The sequence below is a fragment of the Phalacrocorax aristotelis genome, chromosome 6 (genome assembly GCF_949628215.1).
Source record: "Phalacrocorax aristotelis chromosome 6, bGulAri2.1, whole genome shotgun sequence".
Lineage (NCBI taxonomy): Eukaryota > Metazoa > Chordata > Aves > Suliformes > Phalacrocoracidae > Phalacrocorax > Phalacrocorax aristotelis.
Genome location: NC_134281.1, coordinates 23530815 through 23550155, shown reverse-complemented (window position 1 = coordinate 23550155; position 19341 = coordinate 23530815). Strand labels below are relative to the sequence as shown.

Genomic DNA, 19341 nt, shown 5'->3' with positions numbered 1-19341 from the left:
TATTTTTTAATAAAGTCTTATTTTATAGAATATAAATAATTTTTGATTATTTGGCTAAAGAAGCTTTCCTCTATCTGTTCAGTCTTATCAGGTTTTAGACAGTTTTAAGCACCTGAAACACTGACAACAGTATTTGGACAAGTCCTGATAATATAGGAATATATGGAACACAACATTACTGTGCTCTGTACAAAACCACAGTTTAAGGCCCATACTTTGCTAAAGAGTTAATATAAAAGGTAAGATATTTCCCCAAAAGTATAAACATAGCTAAAAAAAGGTCAGCCATTATCCATACAGATTTACATTCAAATTCTCTGCATTAAGATGCAACAAAAAGCCTTTTAAGTAGTTTTCCAGAAAGCTAGACTACAGCAGGACTTTGGGAATTTGAGAAAGGTGAGTTGTTAGCTTTAGTAACCAACTACAGTACAGCTTTCCCCCAAAAAAGCATTGGAAAAAAAAAAAGAAGGACTAGTATGTAGCAAAAATGCCCACTTCCTTTCAGGTTTCCATTTTGTTAGAAAAAGCTGGAAATCAAAGCAGTTTCAAGTTTCCTTATGTAATCAAAAATACATTAAAATTCAAATTAACTTTACCAAAATGCTGCAGAGATTCATAATAGGCTCAAATACTACTTAAAGCATGTTTAGTTTTCCTTTAAGCAGTCAGGAATTAAGATCAGACTGAATTCACAAAAATAGCCAAATAAGAAAAAGACACAAATGTTATTTGAGCCTGCACTCTCCTATCTGCTTTCCTCAGAGTTCATGAATAAGTGTTTTGTATCCCTCTGTAGCAAACAACTAAAGAACAGATGGTATTAGGTCTTAAGTTACTCCTTCCTTGAGAGTTTAAGCAACGCTTATATTCCCATAATATGGCACTTCATTTTACCTATTACTCCCACTGCACATTCAGCCACCATATTATATGGCCATTATGCTGTATTAACACAGTACAGCAAAATAATTTTCTAGTGAATCACTTATAAAATCTGATTGTGTATATTGACACCTGATATGAATTAAAATGCATGCACACATATATGGAATATTCTGAAGGAGGAGAGAAATCCCATCAGCTCCAGAAATTTGCTTATTCTGAATAACATTGTAGCCACAATGGGGTTAGACAGACTATGACTTGTTTACCCGGGGTAATAAGTTTTAAAAAACATTGTTGGGGTGATTCTGAACCGAAAGCCCAGGTAAGACCTTTCAAGCTTGAAATGGAGCACCTTCCAAAAATAAAATTCAAGATGAGTACAATTAGATGAGTTTACTTATTTTTTCTTTCAGGGACTGAGTAGAAGGGATGTCATCACACACCATTTAAATGTACATATTTGGTGTAAACCAAGTCACTGCTAACTCTAGAAAGTCTGTAGTACACATTTCTTGCCAGCTGATTTAGAACTCAGTCTAAGTTTATCAACCCCTACAGACAACTGACTGGCAACTAAGATGGTTCCTAAAACTTAGGGGTGTTCAGTGATACCCTGTGTCCACAACAGAGGTGATTACAGGAGACACAGGCCTTGCAGCCCTCCCCTTGCACCAGATTCTCAGTGTCTCTTACATGGGAATGATCACCTGCAAGGAGGAAGCCAGAACAGCTCAGAAGCTATGCAGCATTCAAGCTAATTTGTAAGGGACAAAATTCCCAACAAGCAAGCTGCTCTGGATAAACATCATGCCAAAATGAGCTGTGGACTTGATTTCTTTGGAGGACAGTGAGATTTCATTCAGGGATATGGGAAGCTGCTTATTGTTTGAAGATTAGTCCATTCCAAAGCAAGGACCAATCTAACAAAAAACAGGCTCTGTGTTTTATGTGGAAACTGGATTTAGAAAGATCTACAAGTACTCTTTGGGAAGAAGAGAGATATGGAGGATGTGGGTGCGTGCTCACTTTTTACATTTTAAACAGCTCACTCTTATCAGCTGATCAAAGCCTTTTTCTTATTTTCTCCACAGAAGTGAAATGGAGGTAAAGAACAGCTAAGACTCCTCTCTAACAACAGAGAGAAGTCATCACACCATATACAGCAGAGATTTGGAAGTATCATCTTGCAGTTTTAACAACTGATCCAGATGCCACCACAGAAGAGGCTGCAGCCATTAATTGTTTAAGATGGTACAGAGAATATAACCTTAAAACTCACTCCTGGCAGAAAGGCAGGTTTCTCAGAGCAGGCAGAAGGGCAGTAGTAAAGTATGTGTCGGTTCCTCCATTTCAGAGCTACATAGGAAGAGCAAGATACTAGTGAAGGCTGTTTCTAGCTGACTTCTCAACTCCGCAGGGGCTTGGGGAGTAGAGGGAGGGGAAACAACAACAAAAAAAACCAAAACCAAAAGCAAAAGCAACTTTTCCCTTCCTTGCCAAGCTAGGTTTCAGGCACACTGAATTCAACGCTGAGATAGCACCCATGTTTTCCAGATGTAACTTCAATTCCACATTTACAAACTTAAGAGGAAAACCAGTTCTGCTTCTGCATGACCATTTCAGATATTCTGCAAACATTGTTTGCATAAACCCCTCCTATTCCAAAGCAATGAAGATGTCTCTTCCAACAGGAGTGCAAAGTTCCATACATCTCACATGACATGCGTTTGGCTGCCCCTTTTCTTATGCCTACTGACTGTCCAGGTATCATAAATATAAGGTAAGTGCTGATGCATAATTTCTGGCTAGACCTAGCACAGAACCTACTGAACACACAGGTAAGTGTTCTGCTGCTTGCAATGTCATGGCAAGTCTAAAAACTGAACTTCCCCTGATCAAAGAGTTGTAGCAAGCTCTTCTCAGCAAACCCAGATGTACCACTCCAGCTGGGCTCCTGAACCATAGAAGATTTATTACTACCTCCTTCCTCAACAACCCCTCCATGCCTGATCCTTACAGCAGGGCCTCCACCCTCCATCTACCACCCAAGAATCGCTCTTCCCAACCTCTGCAGCATCTGATCTCTCAGGGCATGCAAAAATCCTGATAACTCTAGTAACCGACAGCTGCTGCCCTTTTAGCACATCATTACTAGTGCCACTGAGCTTTCTTCAGACCTCTGTTACGCCCCAACCACAAAACAAGGCAGCAATTAGACCATAAATGTATGCATGTTATACAGAAGTCAGACTGCATCTTAAGTTCAAACATTAGGATGACAGCTTGCTACATCAACTTTTTCCCTGTCAGCTGTGGACAAGAGATGACCAAAGGGACCCAGAAATATCCTTTACACCAAGTTCTGGTTTTAAGTCAGTTCCTCTTACTTCAAGTGGATCCCACACATTCAGCATTTATCCAGGATTACGAGAACATACAGCTAACCCTTAGGCAAAATGTACTCAAAAGCAAGACAGTCTTACTCGATTCAAAGGTGGAATCTGAAGTCTGACCCAGCTCTATTTCATGTACTAAATTTGAGAAGCAGTCTATTAATAGTTTACTACCATATCCCTATCCTGCTTCCCCATGTCAGGAGAACAGCTATACTAACAAATACCAGTGATACAGGCACATGTTTTCATATTGACACTGTAAAGCAGAGCTAAACCAATTGTTTAAACTTAAACAGAAGTCACTATCTCAAGAATTAACTTGAAACAGACAAAATTAGTCTCAGAGTTAATTTAATATGATCACACAGCAATACCAGATTCAAGCTTTCAGATACAGTCTCCCTCCTTCCTTCTCCCAAACAGATTTTCTAAATTATTCCGTTCATTTACACTACAAAGTTTACCTGGCCAATAAATTAACAGCATAGATAGTAACCAGCTACTATTGCAACATCAGATGAATGCTGTCAGCCAAAAAGCATGCTACAAAAGCCGAACTACCACACTGGTAAAAATCGTGAAGAGGTTACCTAGTTCAGAAAGAAATCCCCTGGATTCTTGATACAGGGACATAGGATGTCCTCCTACTGCTCCTACATAATTTAATTTTCCTGGAAGGTACTTGCCAGCTATAGAGCAAAGTGAACTTGCTTTAACGCTGTCCATTTTACAGGCTCCTGCTTTTAACCACACAAACATATCTGCTCACACAAAAACATCTGAGCCATGGACCAGTAATATCACTTCAAACAACTATCACAGATCTTCTAAGTGGACATAAGATGAAAAACACTGCTTAAACATTTAAGAAAATAGCTACATAGGCATCACAGCCTTCTCATATATAATGTAACACTCTTAGATGAACTGCATGCTTCTCCTCCCTTCCTCCACAAACTAGAAATTTGGCTTCAAGGAAAGATTATCAGCCTTAGAAACAGAAATTAGCAAGTTCACATAGGTCTAGCATTACTGATTTTTAAATGTCCTTTTTATTTACCTTGCATTAAAACAAAGTCTAAGCTCATCTTTTACTTCTAGAATATTCACACCCTGTTAAAATTAGCTGGCTATCAGCCAATCTGGATGAGCTTCTCATTTAAGGAATAAAAACTGAAATCAAGAAGATACATTTGTTCCCATACTAATACTGCATGAGTCAAATGAAAGAAATGTTCAGAAATGCATCCACATTTAGAACTTGATTTTCCATTAAGATCTGTGCCCTCCAGAAATTTGAAACTCCTGAATATCCTGAGTGACTTAAGACACAGAACATACTTTTATGGTTTTTCTCTGGTTCAGGCAGTCTGAAAAGACTGGCAATGCCATAATAAGGAAAAAGTTCTCAAAACCATAAAAAAGACACTTGTCTTGTAAAGTTAAGTTTTTCCCCACAAAACCATACTATCAGCAGCTTGGCAGAAGAGCTGCAGGTGTGGGGGGCAAGAAATTGCCACCTTGGAGCAGCATGGTTATTTGTGGATGTTTTTCCATTACAGACCCCTTGGTTTGCTGGCCATTTGGAAAATGCCATCAGAGCTATTCCAATATCCTTGATTTCTGATTTCAACTATATAGGCAGGAAAGGAGGATTGACTTCTGGCCATCCTTCACCCTTACATAGCTCCCCAGACACCACTAACGTCCAATACCTGAACTGACCTCCGTCCCAGGGAGCATCAAGGACTCCCACACATTCTCACATGGAGCACCTGGAGGACAAGTGTCCTGAAGAAACCAGCACCCATCTAAGTACTAGTATGCAAAGTAGAGAACAAGTCTTGGGCAACTGGTGGAAAAAGCCTAGCTTCCCTGCAGTGATCACCAACAGACATTTCTCACCTCCCCATCACAGATACAGCAACAGCAGCATGAGACAGTTAATCCTTTCTATGTTTTCAAAGAAAAATAAAATTAAATGCAATCACACAGGTGGTCAGCGTTCACAGTCCAAGCAAGAACCATAAAGTACAGTGAGGTTTTTACATTTGAGATAGTACCAGGTTTGACTCTTCTGCAGTTTCCCTACAGGTTTGCAAAGGGAAATAGGATGGGAATTTTGAAACCATTCATCTAACTAAAAAGAACATTTGGCTTGCCATCAGTAGATTAGTAAAAGCCTATATTCCTTATTCATGACCTAACATTTTACTTAAGGAGTGCAACACACACTGTTGTGCTGAAGCCTCACCACACAGCAATTGGATGCCACCAATTAATTTTAATTATAGCTGTTGAAAACCTTAGAAGGAGAACCATTCGAAACAGCAAGGCCACACTAATCCTGCTGCAATACTTCAGTTTCAGGAAGGAACAATAAACTTATTTTCTAGCTAGAATTTGACTACAGCTTGTATGTCTTTAGACAGGTCTAAACCCCAGATCTAGTATGGTTAGCATTTGGATCCCACCCTAATTCAAGCCATGATTTTTGTTCTGAACCCTAAAGCCATCTTTTCAATGAAATAAAACCACTGAACAAGAACGGCTTGCAAGGTCTTTGTACAGACGGACAAAAGACAGCTACACAGGCAACAGTACAACTGGGCTGAAAAAAAATGCTGAGCAAAGACAGAGGATTAATGCCTGCATGGAGCCTCAATACTGTTAGTTTTTAACTCTCCAGGTCTAAAAGTAGCAAGCACAAGTGCATCTCCAGGAGAAAGACAAAGTACAATTTGTTGTAATTTTTCCACAAAGGCTCTGGGATGTGTTTTGATGGTGTAAGACTGCAGAGGAAGTAATTTTGTCTTCAGCAGCATGGCGATGACAACTTCCACTCAGTCTTCTGCTACCTAAATCTGAACTTAAAATTTCTAGAGACAAACAGGTGCATATCTAACTGGCACAGCTTACATAAAAATTTTCAAAATGCTGTGAATAAAGTGATTACTTGACAGCAACCTCTGAATCTTTTCCCAGCAAAAGTCCCTAGCTGAATTAAGAGAGTACTCTACAAGTCAAAAAGCCCAAGACAACACACAGCTATTCACATCTCCTCCTTATTGCTTCCTTCAGGCAAACTCATCCTACAAGCACAGGCTTCAATCCCATGGTGAAAGACTTTTGTCATTCAGTTACTTTCTCAATCCAGACCAAAGTACTGGTTTTCAAAATTCACATACCATCTCACATTACCTTGCCTCTGGCATAATCTCCAAATCTGCATGGCAAACAGACAGCAGTGTTTAAGGACAACAAGCAGCCCTCACCTACTTCTGTGGATTCACACCAATTCCGCTAAAGCAGCTGAATATTTAATAGAGTTTTTGTTCTACAGTTAGAGGCCTAAAACAAATTCTGTATTAAACTGAAAATATCTAGTAGGAAGAACTGATTTAAGATGAAGCACATATAATGGAAACTAGTGAGAATTAGGGAATTATTACAGATTATTTCTTCACATGCAGTCTGTTCAAGGCTTCATAAACCAGCATAACTAGAAATAAGCAAACGACCCACTAGGTAAGCTTCATACCGCCATTTTCCCTTCCCAATTCCTTTAAGTGTAAATGACTCAAACACTGGAATTTCAGTACAGCGTGTCCTCCAATATGTTTAGCAGCCTTTTGTAGTTAAACCTATTCTGTTACAGAAAATATGTTGAAAATACATTTATTTCAATTCCCTTGCTATAGCATGCTGAAAAATTTGGCAACCAGATGAATTCCTCATCTGCATGATCGCTCTGCAGTGACAGAGCTAGTCTGCATTGATCAGACCCACAGATGAACACTACCAAGCTCTTCCTATGGACAAACCTTCCCTCCAACAGCATCCCAATTATCATCCTAAATTAATTTCAGGCTACTGAACTAAAAGCCTTACACACTCGGGATTCAGTTTCAAGACAAAGACAAAGACCAGGCCTGCCAGCAAGTCTGTCCTCCCAGCAGTGCCAGCCTCACTCAGCTCCCCATAAACCCCCCAAACGCCCCGGCAATCCCACAGCCTCTCCCCCTTTCCCCAGGAGCCCTCCAGGACCCCTTCCAGCCTGGGGAATGAGGAGGGGTTAAACCCCTTCCCACCACCCCTTTCAGGTCCTCTGCTCAGAACCTTCCCTTGCCCAGATGCTGTAGCTCTATATTTTGCATTTCTGTCTAATAAAAGCCCTAGGAACACAGGGTTATGAAGACTGAGAAGTGCTCCCCATACTTCTTAAGGAAGTAGTGCTGCAGTGAATTATGATTATATTGTGTAATGAAATCATTAGGGAATAAAGACTATACATCCATCCCCGCCTACCCCAGAAAGCCAGCAGTGATTTACAAACAGATTGGGCCAACATTAGAAAATAAACAAACAATGAGGAGCTCAGGCTTATTACATCACATTATTATTAAGCATATATTACAGTGATTTTTACAGAAGAATATAAAAATCACTAGGAAAAGTGTAACAGCTATGTCCCAAGCCAGCAAAAGATGGTATCTAAACCTTCACTCTCTTCAGATATTACTGGATGACTTCACTCTAGAGATGTGGATTTTATTTAAAAATCTTCCTTTTAAAAGGTATTTGGATAGACAGGTCTTTGACTTAACTGAAGCACTCAGGTGCTTTCAGAGGTTTGATTCACAAGAAGCTGGTGACAGCCACAATTTCAGAGCAAAGGGCAAGTAAGGGGGCAGCAGATCTTCAACCTTTATGAAAAGGATAGTGCATTTATATTTGTAGAAAAAGGAAAGTTTACTCCTGCAAATGCTCTCCAACTTCACTTATGTTTAGTGTCTTTTTAATAGAGACCTGCTGGTCTGCTCCTGCTAAATCAAGCTGCTGCTTTCTGAAGCAGTGGGGGGAAGAAAGGAGCTCCGTTCAGCTCTTTCCAGCATGCTTTGCGCATTTGGAGAGCGTGACTCGCGACCCTTTTATGCAACACGACAGGTCCTATGCTAACATCACTAGTGTTGGCAGTCGGATCCCAGGACCAAGAGGGTTAAGCCTGGGAGGAGTGTACATAAGGTGGTAGATTCAGAGCCAATGAGGATATTGCGCTATAGTTAGACACTGGATACTAAGCAATGGTGACTATAAAGGCTGCTCAAAGCTGAGCTTCTCTACATGACACCAGCAGAAAAAAAAAAAACAAACCACCCAACAGAAAACCAGCACAGGAAGATCAGCTGGGCTTACCTGCAGTTCACACCACGCAACTTCCACCCACGTCTCCGTGTCCAGACCTTTATAGACTGTTTTGAAGGATCCCCTCCCCAGTTCAATATCAAACTTTAGGAACCTGCCATCCAGTGAGGTGGCAACCGCTTTCATATCAGCCTCCTCCTCAGGTTCCTCTTTCTTAGCTTTGCTCTGGTCTTTGGAAGCATCCGCCACCTCTTTCCTCTCCACATCTTTGCCAGCTTCCTTCTGCTCTTCAGCCCCTACGGCGCTGCCGGGGGCCGGCGCTGCCTTCAGCCCCCCAGAAGGCTCAGCCTCCTCCAGGCACACCTTCTCCGCTGCCCTCTGCCCTGCCTTTGCCCTCTCCGCAATTATCCTCCTGGTTTTAGGGAGCAGGATAATTTTCCTCTGATGCTCTGACTCGGGAAGGTCGAAAGCAGGTTCCTCCTGGTCCGAGTCCACCACGCTCCTCCGCAGGAACCGCTGATGGACCATTTTGGGATCCCTGGAGCAGGGGGCGCGGGGAGGCGGGGCGGGCCCTCCCGGGGCTGCGGCAGCCTCCCGGGCCGCCCCACTCCTCCCGCCGCCGGCGGGCCCAGCAATATTCATGCTTGTCTCCGCAGCCGGGGGAGCGCCGAGCTCGGCAGTCGCTGGAAATCCGCCACGGCCGCCGCCTCCTCCTCTGCCTCCCTGCCGAGGTGCCGATCTGGCATCGCCCCCGGTTTCCATTAGGTCGGAAGTGTCAGCGCCGGCCGCCGCCCGTGGGTTGGGGAAGTCACCGTGGTCCGTGCCCGCGCCGAGCCGCCCCACCGCCACCTGCGAGGGGCGAGTAGAGCGCAGCACCCTGAGGCACCGGCGGCCCGGAAGGCACCGCTCCCCACGCCGGTACCCCCGGCCACGGGGCCGGCCCCGGCCAGGCGCTACCCCGGGCAGAGACGCACCGGGGCTTCGAAACTGGAGGGCTGCGGCGAGCCGAGCCGGGCCGAGCCGCAGCCACCGCGGCCGCCCTGCCCGCCCCTCTCCCTCCCCACCCGGGCAGCCCTGCGGCAGGGCCGCCTCACCTGCGGCGGAGGCGGGCAGGGCCGCGCACAAAGGCGCGGCGCAGCCGCTGACTTACGTGAGGAGCGGGGGATTGCCGACCTCAGCGCCATGGACGGGGATGAGAAGGGCGACGGGGAGAAGGGGCGGGTACCGCCGTCTGTGCGCCTGTCTGGGTGTGCGCGCCGCGGAGAGGGTGCCGGGGGTAGCCAGCTGCCGACGGCGGGGCTCCGCGGCCCGCCCCTGCGCGCTGCAGCACGCCCCTGCCCGCAGTGCCGGCCTGGCGTCCCCCCTCCGCTCCCCTCCCGGCGTCTCGGCTCAGGGCGCGGGGTGCGCCCCTGCCCGCGGCAGCCTCCGCCGCGCCCCCATGCGCGATAGCCGCCACCGCCCCGCCGCGCTTTTGTCAATGAGAAGCAGTGCCCGCCGAGCGCCCTATTTAAGGCACCGGCGCTTCGGCAGCCGCCAATGAGGCCGCGGGGGGCGGCCCGCCCCGGCCCCCACCGCCTCCGGAGACAATGGGAGGGTCCCCGAGCCTCGCTCCGCCGCGCGGGAGAGGGTTGGGAGCGACCCCGGAGGAGCGACCGCTTCCCGCGGCAGGTGCCTCCGCACCGCGCCGCTCCTCCAAGGAACATCTTCTTGCGGGGGTGCGGGTCTTGGCCACAGCCCGCGGCTCCATCTGCTCTCTTTGATCCGCGTAAGGCGAGGAGGTGACCGCACCGAACAGGCAGTTATTTCTGTGTGCAATTAAAAGGAAGGTTACATAGAAGAAACAAAATATTCTTCCTACTCGCCATTTTTCAGAATCCTTCTGGACATAAAACAGGAGTAGGGAATAACTCACACCTGGCATTTGATAACACAGTATAGCCACCTGCATTTCAGTGCTGTGGGTCTGAACACACAGTCTGCAACATGAATCTGGGTTTTTCTTCAGGGATTTTTTTTCTCCATTCCTAGCAGTTTGTGCATCATTCTATGAATCTTGACCTCATGGTTCATTATGACGCTTCACATTAGACAAGACTGAGGAAAATTTGGATCTGAAGACCAAGCTGTGCTTCCCCTTAGGTCAGGTTGGAGACACGGGGCACTTGCTTTGCTAAAGGCTGCGCCCATCAACAGCTGTGACATTTCTGCTCTGTAAATTCACAAAAGGACTCTGGCCTCCACTATAGTGAAGACTGCTTTCTTAAGTACTAGGTACATACAAGCAGGTTCTGTTTCAGTAATTAAAATTCAACTGAATTTTAAAAAATTAGAAGGTTTACCAACTAATTGTTCTCCAAGATTTTTCAAGAAGGAAAGGAAGTTGACTGCCAGGCAACCATAATTAGTTTTTCTTTTAATTAATTAATTTTTAATTAAGGATGATTTTAAAAAAGCTTTTAAAATAAGAAAACAGGTGGTTATTTTAAATAGAATATCAGGTGTTTTCATTTGTCAGACATGGTTGATGACTAATAATTCAGCATTACAGATACATTCAATCTTTAAGTAGTTTGTTTTCAAAGGGTTCAAATGTATGTGATATTTCTAGGGCTTGCACAAAACACAAGTTTGCATGATGTATAGAAATACAGAATTACCTACCACTAGTTCCATATGCCAGGCTCTTCTTACACCACAGACAGAGGAGTAACAAGCAGAAAGCTGTATGAAGTTACGAAGAGAAAAGCAGGGAAGGTTAAGAGTTCTGACTCCTTCTCCCAGTTATTACATAAACTTGGCCTAGAACTCTCTTCCCAGGTAGAGAAATTCCAACCACTGTGTAGAAAGAAGGGCAAGATTCAAACTAATGAGACGACTATAAGTAGCAGGCCACATTTCACTCAATAGGTGGACAGAAGAAAATGGGGAATATTCTAGAGCCAACTAAATACCAAAACCTGAAACCCACAATAAAAAAAAAATGTGGGGGGAAAAAAAAGATACTTGCTTCCCCCATTTATTTTTCACTGCCAGGCCTTTGTGGAGGAAGGCAGGTATCTCTGCGTTTGCACGTGAGGAGAGCATAGCAAACCAGCCTCAGGAGGACACACAGGCATTGCTGACACACAGGTGACTCCTGACCAGTCCGTAGTGCTGGGCAAATGAAGGAAGACCCATCCTCCCATCAGCTTGCTTATGCCTGAGTTTCCTCTGGTGTTTGTTGTGCTGTTCTATGTCAATATGGTGCTTGGTGCTTTTCCCATGTCCATTTGGCTACTGAGAAATTAACATAATTAGCGTGTCACAAACTTAATCGTGATCAAGTGCTCTCAATCTGTTTACAGGAATGATTTTTAATAGTACTTAAACAGAAGGAAAAAGCTTCTTCATACTCCTGCTGTTTGGCATTTTCCATGCTGCTATACATTTGCTTACCATCCTCAAGCAAGTAACCTCGAACAGCAGTCTGACAACACGTGGCGATGTGCAGCATCAAGAGGATCAGTGCAGCACTCTGGCTGCATTTTGCGTAGAGCCACATGCTAGAGCATAAGCAGTTCTGAACTGGTGCATAGTCTGATCCAGGGCTTTACAGCAGCTGATGATGGCTTTTCCCAGCAGAATGATGCTCCCTAGCAGATAGAGAATCATTCTTTAGCCTTCAGGAGCTGCCTGTCCAGGCCTTCCCGGCTGTTGGTGACCACAGTGGACAAGGCAGCTGGAGAGACATTCTGGGCTCAGTTCTGTAACGCACTCTATTTGAGCAGTCTCACAGACAGCCTGCCATTCCGGTGTGTGCGCCTGCTTGGCAAGGAGAGCTTGACGTTTATACAGAGTGGACTTTAAGGAAACCTAAAGGTACAGACTGACACACTCTTCATTTCTACCATCTAGCCACAGACTCCTCAGCTGATTCGAACAGTCTCACAAGCTACGAAGCTTATGGGCAAGCTATTTTATTGAGTTTCCTCTATCTGCCTCAATTCACCTAGAAGAGAAACACATTATTGATTCTTCTGCTGTCCTGATTTCAGCTCGGTGTGAGCCAGTAGACAAACAGATAGACAAGGGTATGCTTTATTACCAAAGGGCATAGAAAAAGGTAAACAGCTACAGTATTTCTGATTGTTAGAGCATCACCAGAGCAAGCCTCAAGTAGATTCACCACTGAGAGCACACCCGTATGCAGGTGGCATTGTAAATTATAGCATGTTTCATCAAAAAGGTAGTGAAGGTGCTACCTCAGCCATAGAGACCTTCATCAAGCCTTTGACTTGGAGAACTGTTGTTTGTATGTATGAAAGCCAAACTGCTCGTGCCAGTGGATGAAATTCTCTCTCCATGCAAGAAAGCTGAAAGAGCCACACATCGCCCCCGGAGCACAGATGGATATTTCCACTTGACAAGCCGATCAACACCGTTCTGTCTGTGACTCCCCTCACCACTCTGCTGACTGATGTCAGGAACAATCAGCCACTGTCTAACACAGAGCAGGACAGCTTGTCCAAGTTAATAGCTAGTGTTACTTTTAAAAGCAAGAAATATACCATTTTCTCCGAATAACAGCCATTATTTTCTTTCTGTATTTGTTAGGTTTGAGTGAGGAAGTTAAGTCCAGTCCTCCATGTTAACAGCTTGACTTTCAGGTACTCATATACTGAGAAATGTTTTAGTTGTTTAAAATAAATGTTTGCAGGGGACTGTGGAAGCATTTATGTTGGCCTCCAATTTTCTATTAACTTGTTTTTTATATAACTTATAACTAGATTAAAAACAGGTCAAATACCTGTTGAGAGCTACTTTCAGGTGCACCGAAGGTGTGCTCTTATCACTGTACATGTGCTACTGGCCCTAATGCAGTGTTATACAATAATTGTGTTTTCTTTAAAAGAACAATAATAATAATTTTAAAAGCCGCTTTCACAACATATTTTCAATTAGGTCATCTGTATTCTGTTCTGTTTGTTTATAGATAAAATAGTTCAAGTCATCAAGTTAATATAAACTTATTGCAAATGCCTAAAAAGACTCTCTGTGTGTCAAAATGCCAAATGACATTGGCAAAGTCGACTAGCAGGTACAGCAAATCAAGCAGCAAGTGGTTGGGCATATGTACATTGCCCACCTCAGAAGGGGAAAAACTCCATTTGTCTTTTTTTTTCCCTCAAGTATGACACTGGTACAATATAACATTTTAACAGGCATGACAACCTTGAACTTAAAAACTGTCCTGTGGTTTTTATTCCTACAAATCTTACTAGTAGCTTATACAGCCCATAACGATATGCCATAACGTTACCTCTCAGGTTCCTCAAAATAAACATACCCAATGGTGCTGCAGAAAAGTTAATGGACAGTATCTTCATTGCTTTATGGATTTATTGAAGTGTGTTCCCTGCACCCGTGCCTAAGGAACAGCTCTGCCCCAGGGAGCTGTGTTAGGGCCTCCCTGAAGGGCAGCTGAGTCAGCAAAGTGACAATGCACACTTGTTTTGCATTTCTATGAGTTACATGAAGCATCATTTCTCCAAGCCAATTCATGAAGGTGATGTTTGTTTTTTGGACAAGCCGGCTATCACCTTTCCACCTCAAATCTGACCAATGATTAATAGTTGTTTTAGAATCACTGTGTAATTCAAAAGTTTGTATTTAATTATTTATCTGCTTTTATTTGCCAGAAAATGATGGCTTTGAGCCTGCAATAAACTCAAATGAACTATGCAATTAATTTTCCAATGCTTCTGTGTGGCCATGAGGATTCTAAGAGCTCAAACAGCACACTGGTGTTTTTAAAACCGCTCCCCACTTCTCAAAGCATTTTCTGCTATGATCCATGCAGTACCTTTATAATGAAAATAAAATAGTTGGATAGAGCAAAGTAAGGATTAGAGCAAAATGAGTAATAGAGTGAAACAGACCAAATCAATGAGTCAAATGTGGCACTTCATAGCACAGTTAGGACTTTCCAAAATGTTAATGTTTATGTTGAGCAAGTGAATAGCCTTTACATTTTTTTTTTTTAGCATGATGCTCTATTTTATCGAAGAGCCCATCTAACACATTGTGTTGCAAAATAGGCAGATTTAAGACACAGTGACAATGCTGTATTTCTTCCTAACATAAAAGATGAGTTCTTCCAAGTTTAGTAAGAACATCTGCTGATCTCATCTCAATGCAGTGCTACTTGTTGTACTTAGCTCTTTGATCCTGTTTTTTTTTATGAATTGAAGTGATGAGAGCATATAATATTAGCACAAAACCCTCCCTTTGTGCAGTGAGCATTCAACTGACAAGGTTCATTTTACAAACTGGAGTAAGAACCAGCACTGTGGTATGAGGAACGCGTCCATTTGTCTGACTGGTTCCAGTAACTCCGAACACATCACTATGATCAACAGTCAAAAGCCAGAAGTATACCTACTATGGCATTAACTTGAACTAAAAACAATTTACGCAAAGGTAAACCACGTAAGTAAGTAACATAGATACTCTGTCACCCACAGATGAAAAAACCCCACCTGAAGAGTCAACACCTATGCTCCAAATAGTCTTCGTCCTCCACCCTCTTCATTACAAGTCTCCTATTTAGTATATTGGCACTTCATTTTTAAGTATTTTTCAGTAAGTAGCGTACACCATTGACTTCCCAAGAGGTGTCACCACACAGACACACAGAGCTCCAAGGCTGTTTAAGGAGTCACAAAAAGACAAGGAGCCTTCCACATTCTCAAGGTAACTGAGGTATGCACTGTCTGGCTTACCGGTCCTGACTCGTCTGCTGGAATGCTAGGGATCATTACAAAATACACAATACAATCTGAATAAGAGGGGTCCATCAATGGAAACAATGCATGGACAAGGAGTGTGGGCTATACAGGAGAGGTAGCCACGTGTACTATGAGTGTCATCACATACAGTCATATGTAGTTGCTTAGTATAATCTTGCTTTTCTCTCTGCTAGCTCCCATGTAAACATCTGAAATAGTCAATTTAATCTGCATCATCCTTCTGGGCAGAATTACTTGCACTGAATTTTGTAATAAGTACTACTAGACAGACACTGAACACTAGCCACTGATGCCTATGTGTGTTACAGACAGTTATGGCCAGCTTGGGATTGTGTTTAGAGCCCCTAACAGAATTTTGCTCTTACCCTCATCCCTTGTAAAATGCCACATCAGAAGAACATTGATATACTACCAGTTTTCAGTATTTTATAAATATGTATGGTACATTGCTATGTCAGAAATTTCCATCTCATCTCTCAGTTGAACACAACAAAAAACAATTTGGGCAATACCATGGTGAAAAGAAGCTGCACAGTTACTGCTTTGAGGTCCTAAGAGGAATCCAGAAAAGCCACTGACTTTCCTAAGCTGCCTCCATAGGAAGAAACCTAAGACTGCAGACAACAGATTTCACGACTGAGTTCTCTGTTCTTTTTCCTTCTTTCCCCTGACAACAGTAATGAGACTGATTATGTATTTCTGACAACTCTGCTTAGACAGCAAGGGTCCTTCATTAGAAAGGTCTTTGGAAGAATCATTGAGACCTTTTAGTTACAACATACCTACAAAAATAAAAGCAATGGCCCTCACTTCAGGTACCAAACTCCAAGGTCTGAAGTTCAGATTCAGATATTAAAATTCAGTATCCCCAAAACACCAGATAGCATTCACCTGACAATATAATCTGTTTGATAATTTAGAATAAAGGAATTATTAGGTAAACATTCAAAATTAGGACGCAGTAAGATTTGTAGAGCAACTAATTCATATTTAACAACAGACAGTTTAGATGATAACAGGGTCAAATTGGTTTAATATCCTGAATTGCCAGGTAGGCTCTGAGCAGAAGTGTTTTGGCTGAGCACGTAATTAGCCAAGGTCCCAGTTCTGGTTTTATTGACCTGACTATCTTTTGATTTAAATGAAGGTAGGACCAGTGTGTGATACAATCATTTCCCTATTTAACTGTCGATCTGCTCACTGTTCGCATGCTTGTTGAGGAAAAGCACACATTCAAACAAATGTGAGGTCTTTCATCCAGATACATGTACACATTCCCAAAATTCTGCAAGAGAAGATAAAATTTAAAATTTAAAACTTTATTTTAAATCTGAAAAATAAACCAGACATGACATAATTCTACCCCTCTCTCATCCTGTATGTCATAAATACCAAGATCCTAAGCCTGGATTTTAACTTTTTCTTTAAAAAATTAAGACACCATATATTTTATTGCTTTCAAGAGGAGAAGGATGATTACCAAATTCATTAGCAGCTAGGAATCAGCATCTGGTTTTTTAGAACTTACAGTACACTTTTGACTTTAATTCCTTAGTAGGGATTTGGTCCATTTTCAAGATATACTGATGACTGATTGTGTAATTAAACAGTAAGTTTTCAAAACGATGTCTGTGATAGCCAAAATCACTAAGCTCCACCAAGTGGCATGAGAGAGAAGGTGTTACCATAACATTCGTGTGTTGGAGTGGCTTCAAAGGCAATTGCAATCACCCTTTAGCCTGCATAATTAATTATGCAGCTACTTTTGTTCTCTAAGATGAGAAGGGCACTGGGGGAAAGATGCCCTGCAATATGATTATTATTCATATAATATTCAGCTTGTGATCCTGAAATACAAGTTTACTCATCCATCCCACTGGTTATGAGGTTGATTGTGGAAGTGTCACACTCCTGCATAACTATTTGCAGAACCACTGCCTCTATGAACATACACATCTGGGACAAAAACACCAGGCATTACTCATTTCTATTCTGGCAGTGTAACAGGCAGGACATGGATGGTGTTACCAGTGCAGAAAACAAAGATGGCTCCTGCCCTGAAAGGTTTCCAGCCACTAAACTAACCCATATCCCTTTTTGAAAACACTAGGAAAAGTAGATGGCTTGCAAGAGAAGGTAACAAAGACAATGACATACCACAAGTGCTGTCTTGATCCTCAAGGGACGAACGCTTTCAGAAGCCCTACTCTGTCTCACAGGTTCAGATTGCCTTCTCCAGTCTGTTTTTACTAAGCAGGTTTTAAGTTATTATTAGGTTGAGTCCAAAAGTTTGTCTGCTTTTCTGGCTGTATGAGCTGATATCAAAGGCTATCACCTTCCTCCAGAAAAAAAACCCAAACAAACAAAACAACAAAATAACAACTTCATTGCACAGAGCTCCAAGAATGTTACTTCTAAGTTCATTTAACAACATATTTAATATCAATCCTAACATGATGTTTTCCGCTCTCAGTTTGTTGTTCAGAATTGCAGTGCTCGTGCTCCCCCAGAACAGAATTTCCTGCATTCTGGAGGTGCCAGACAGAAACGCAGATCTCTCTGTTCTCACTGCCACATGTGAAGAGATTGAGGCTGAACATACATGAGATGTCAACACTCAACACACATGGGAGTGTGGAAAGCTCCCAATACTCTGGGACATGTCGTATAGTGATGTAAGTGATAATACTCTTATTGGTAATGCTTTTTTTTTCTTTTTTTTTCCTTTTTTTTTTTTAAAGTGGACAAATACATGTTATATAACATGTTTTAAATTCTGAATTTAGCATGGGAAACCAGTCAGATGATATACCTTCAGTGTGCCCTGAGCACAGAGGGAGAGAGCACACTGGGCAAATAAAAGCCGTAACTTTGGTTTACCATGCAGTTCCCCTGGTGATTTACTCAATGCAATGGAGAGTGTGGCAGCAGTAAGGGGAAGGAGTTGAAGTTGCCACTGCAACCATCAGGCATCTTAGGATGCTGGTTTATAACCACATCAGTCAGGGAGCATTAGGATGGCAGCAACCATCCAGCCAGGCAGAGAAGGAAGAGAAAACTTAGAAAAAGAAAAACAAAGAAAGAAGAAAGAGTGAACAAAATGTAGGGTAAAGCACATGAGAAAAAATAGGTAATACCATCTTGAAGTATTAGGGTTAGGAACTACTAGAATGAGATTTGGATGTCTCATTTCAGCACAGAAACCCACAAACAGCTCCACCCTTTTCTAAAGATTTCTCTGCTCAGGAAGCAGGTCTTTACCATCAGCAAAAATATTAGAAATTTATTAAAAATCAGCCTCAAGAGATTCGATGCTTGGGGATTTTTGAAGGCATTTACATAGGTATCAAGACTTGTATACAGAACTTGTGCAAAATGAGAAAACTGAAAGCCAGAAAGCCTGTGGATGAGAATGCGATAACCATCTTAGGGTCAGTACTCTTTAATGTCTTCATAAATGACTTGGATGCAGGACTGGAAGGAATACTAGTTAAGTTTGCTCATGACACAAAATTGGGAGGAGATGTTGACACTCTTGAGGGCAGAGAGGCCCTGCAGAGGGATCTGGACAGACTGGAGAGCTGGGCAATCACCAGCCATATGACATTTAACACAGGCAAGTGCTGGATTTTACACCTGGGGCACGGCAGCCCTGGGTGTACTTACAGATTGGGGAATGAGAGGCTGGAGAGCAGCCCTGCAGAGAGGGACCTGTGGGTTCTGGCTGACGGAAAACTGAACATGAGCCAACAGTGTGCCCTGGCAGCCAAGAGGGCCAACTGTGCCCTGGGGTGCATCAAGAACTGTATTGCAGCCAGTCGAGGGAGGAGATTGTCCCGCTCTATTCTGCGCTGGTCCGGCCTCACTTCAAGTATTGTGTGCAATTTTGGGTGCCATATTATATTAAGGATATAAAGCTACTAGAGAGTGTCCCAGAATCACAGAATCACAGAACGACAGGGGTTGGAAGGGACCTCTGCAGATCATCTCGTCCAATCTCCTGCTTTAGCAGGCACACCTACAGCAAGGGGCACAGGACTGCATCCAGGTGGGTTTTGAATGTCTCCAGGGAAGGAGAGTCCACAACCTCTCTGGGTGGCCTGTTGCACTGCTCTGTCACCCTC

At 43.0% G+C, this 19341-nt stretch overlaps 1 protein-coding gene across 14 annotated transcripts in view; it reads right to left on the bottom strand.

Annotated features, from left to right (window-relative positions):
• Positions 1 to 9680, bottom strand: part of WNK2 (WNK lysine deficient protein kinase 2) — a 123229-nt gene extending 113549 nt beyond the window's left edge. For all 14 annotated transcript variants that reach the window (XM_075096647.1, XM_075096653.1, XM_075096651.1 and 11 more), the window contains exons 1-2: positions 9580 to 9680; positions 8481 to 9278 (exon numbers count right to left, since the gene is read on the bottom strand). In XM_075096647.1, the coding sequence (XP_074952748.1) occupies positions 8481 to 9191 (711 nt within the window). In that variant the 5' untranslated portion in view covers positions 9192 to 9278; positions 9580 to 9680. The remainder of the gene's footprint in view (positions 1 to 8480; positions 9279 to 9579) is intronic.
• Between the last annotated feature and the right edge of the window lie 9661 nt (positions 9681 to 19341).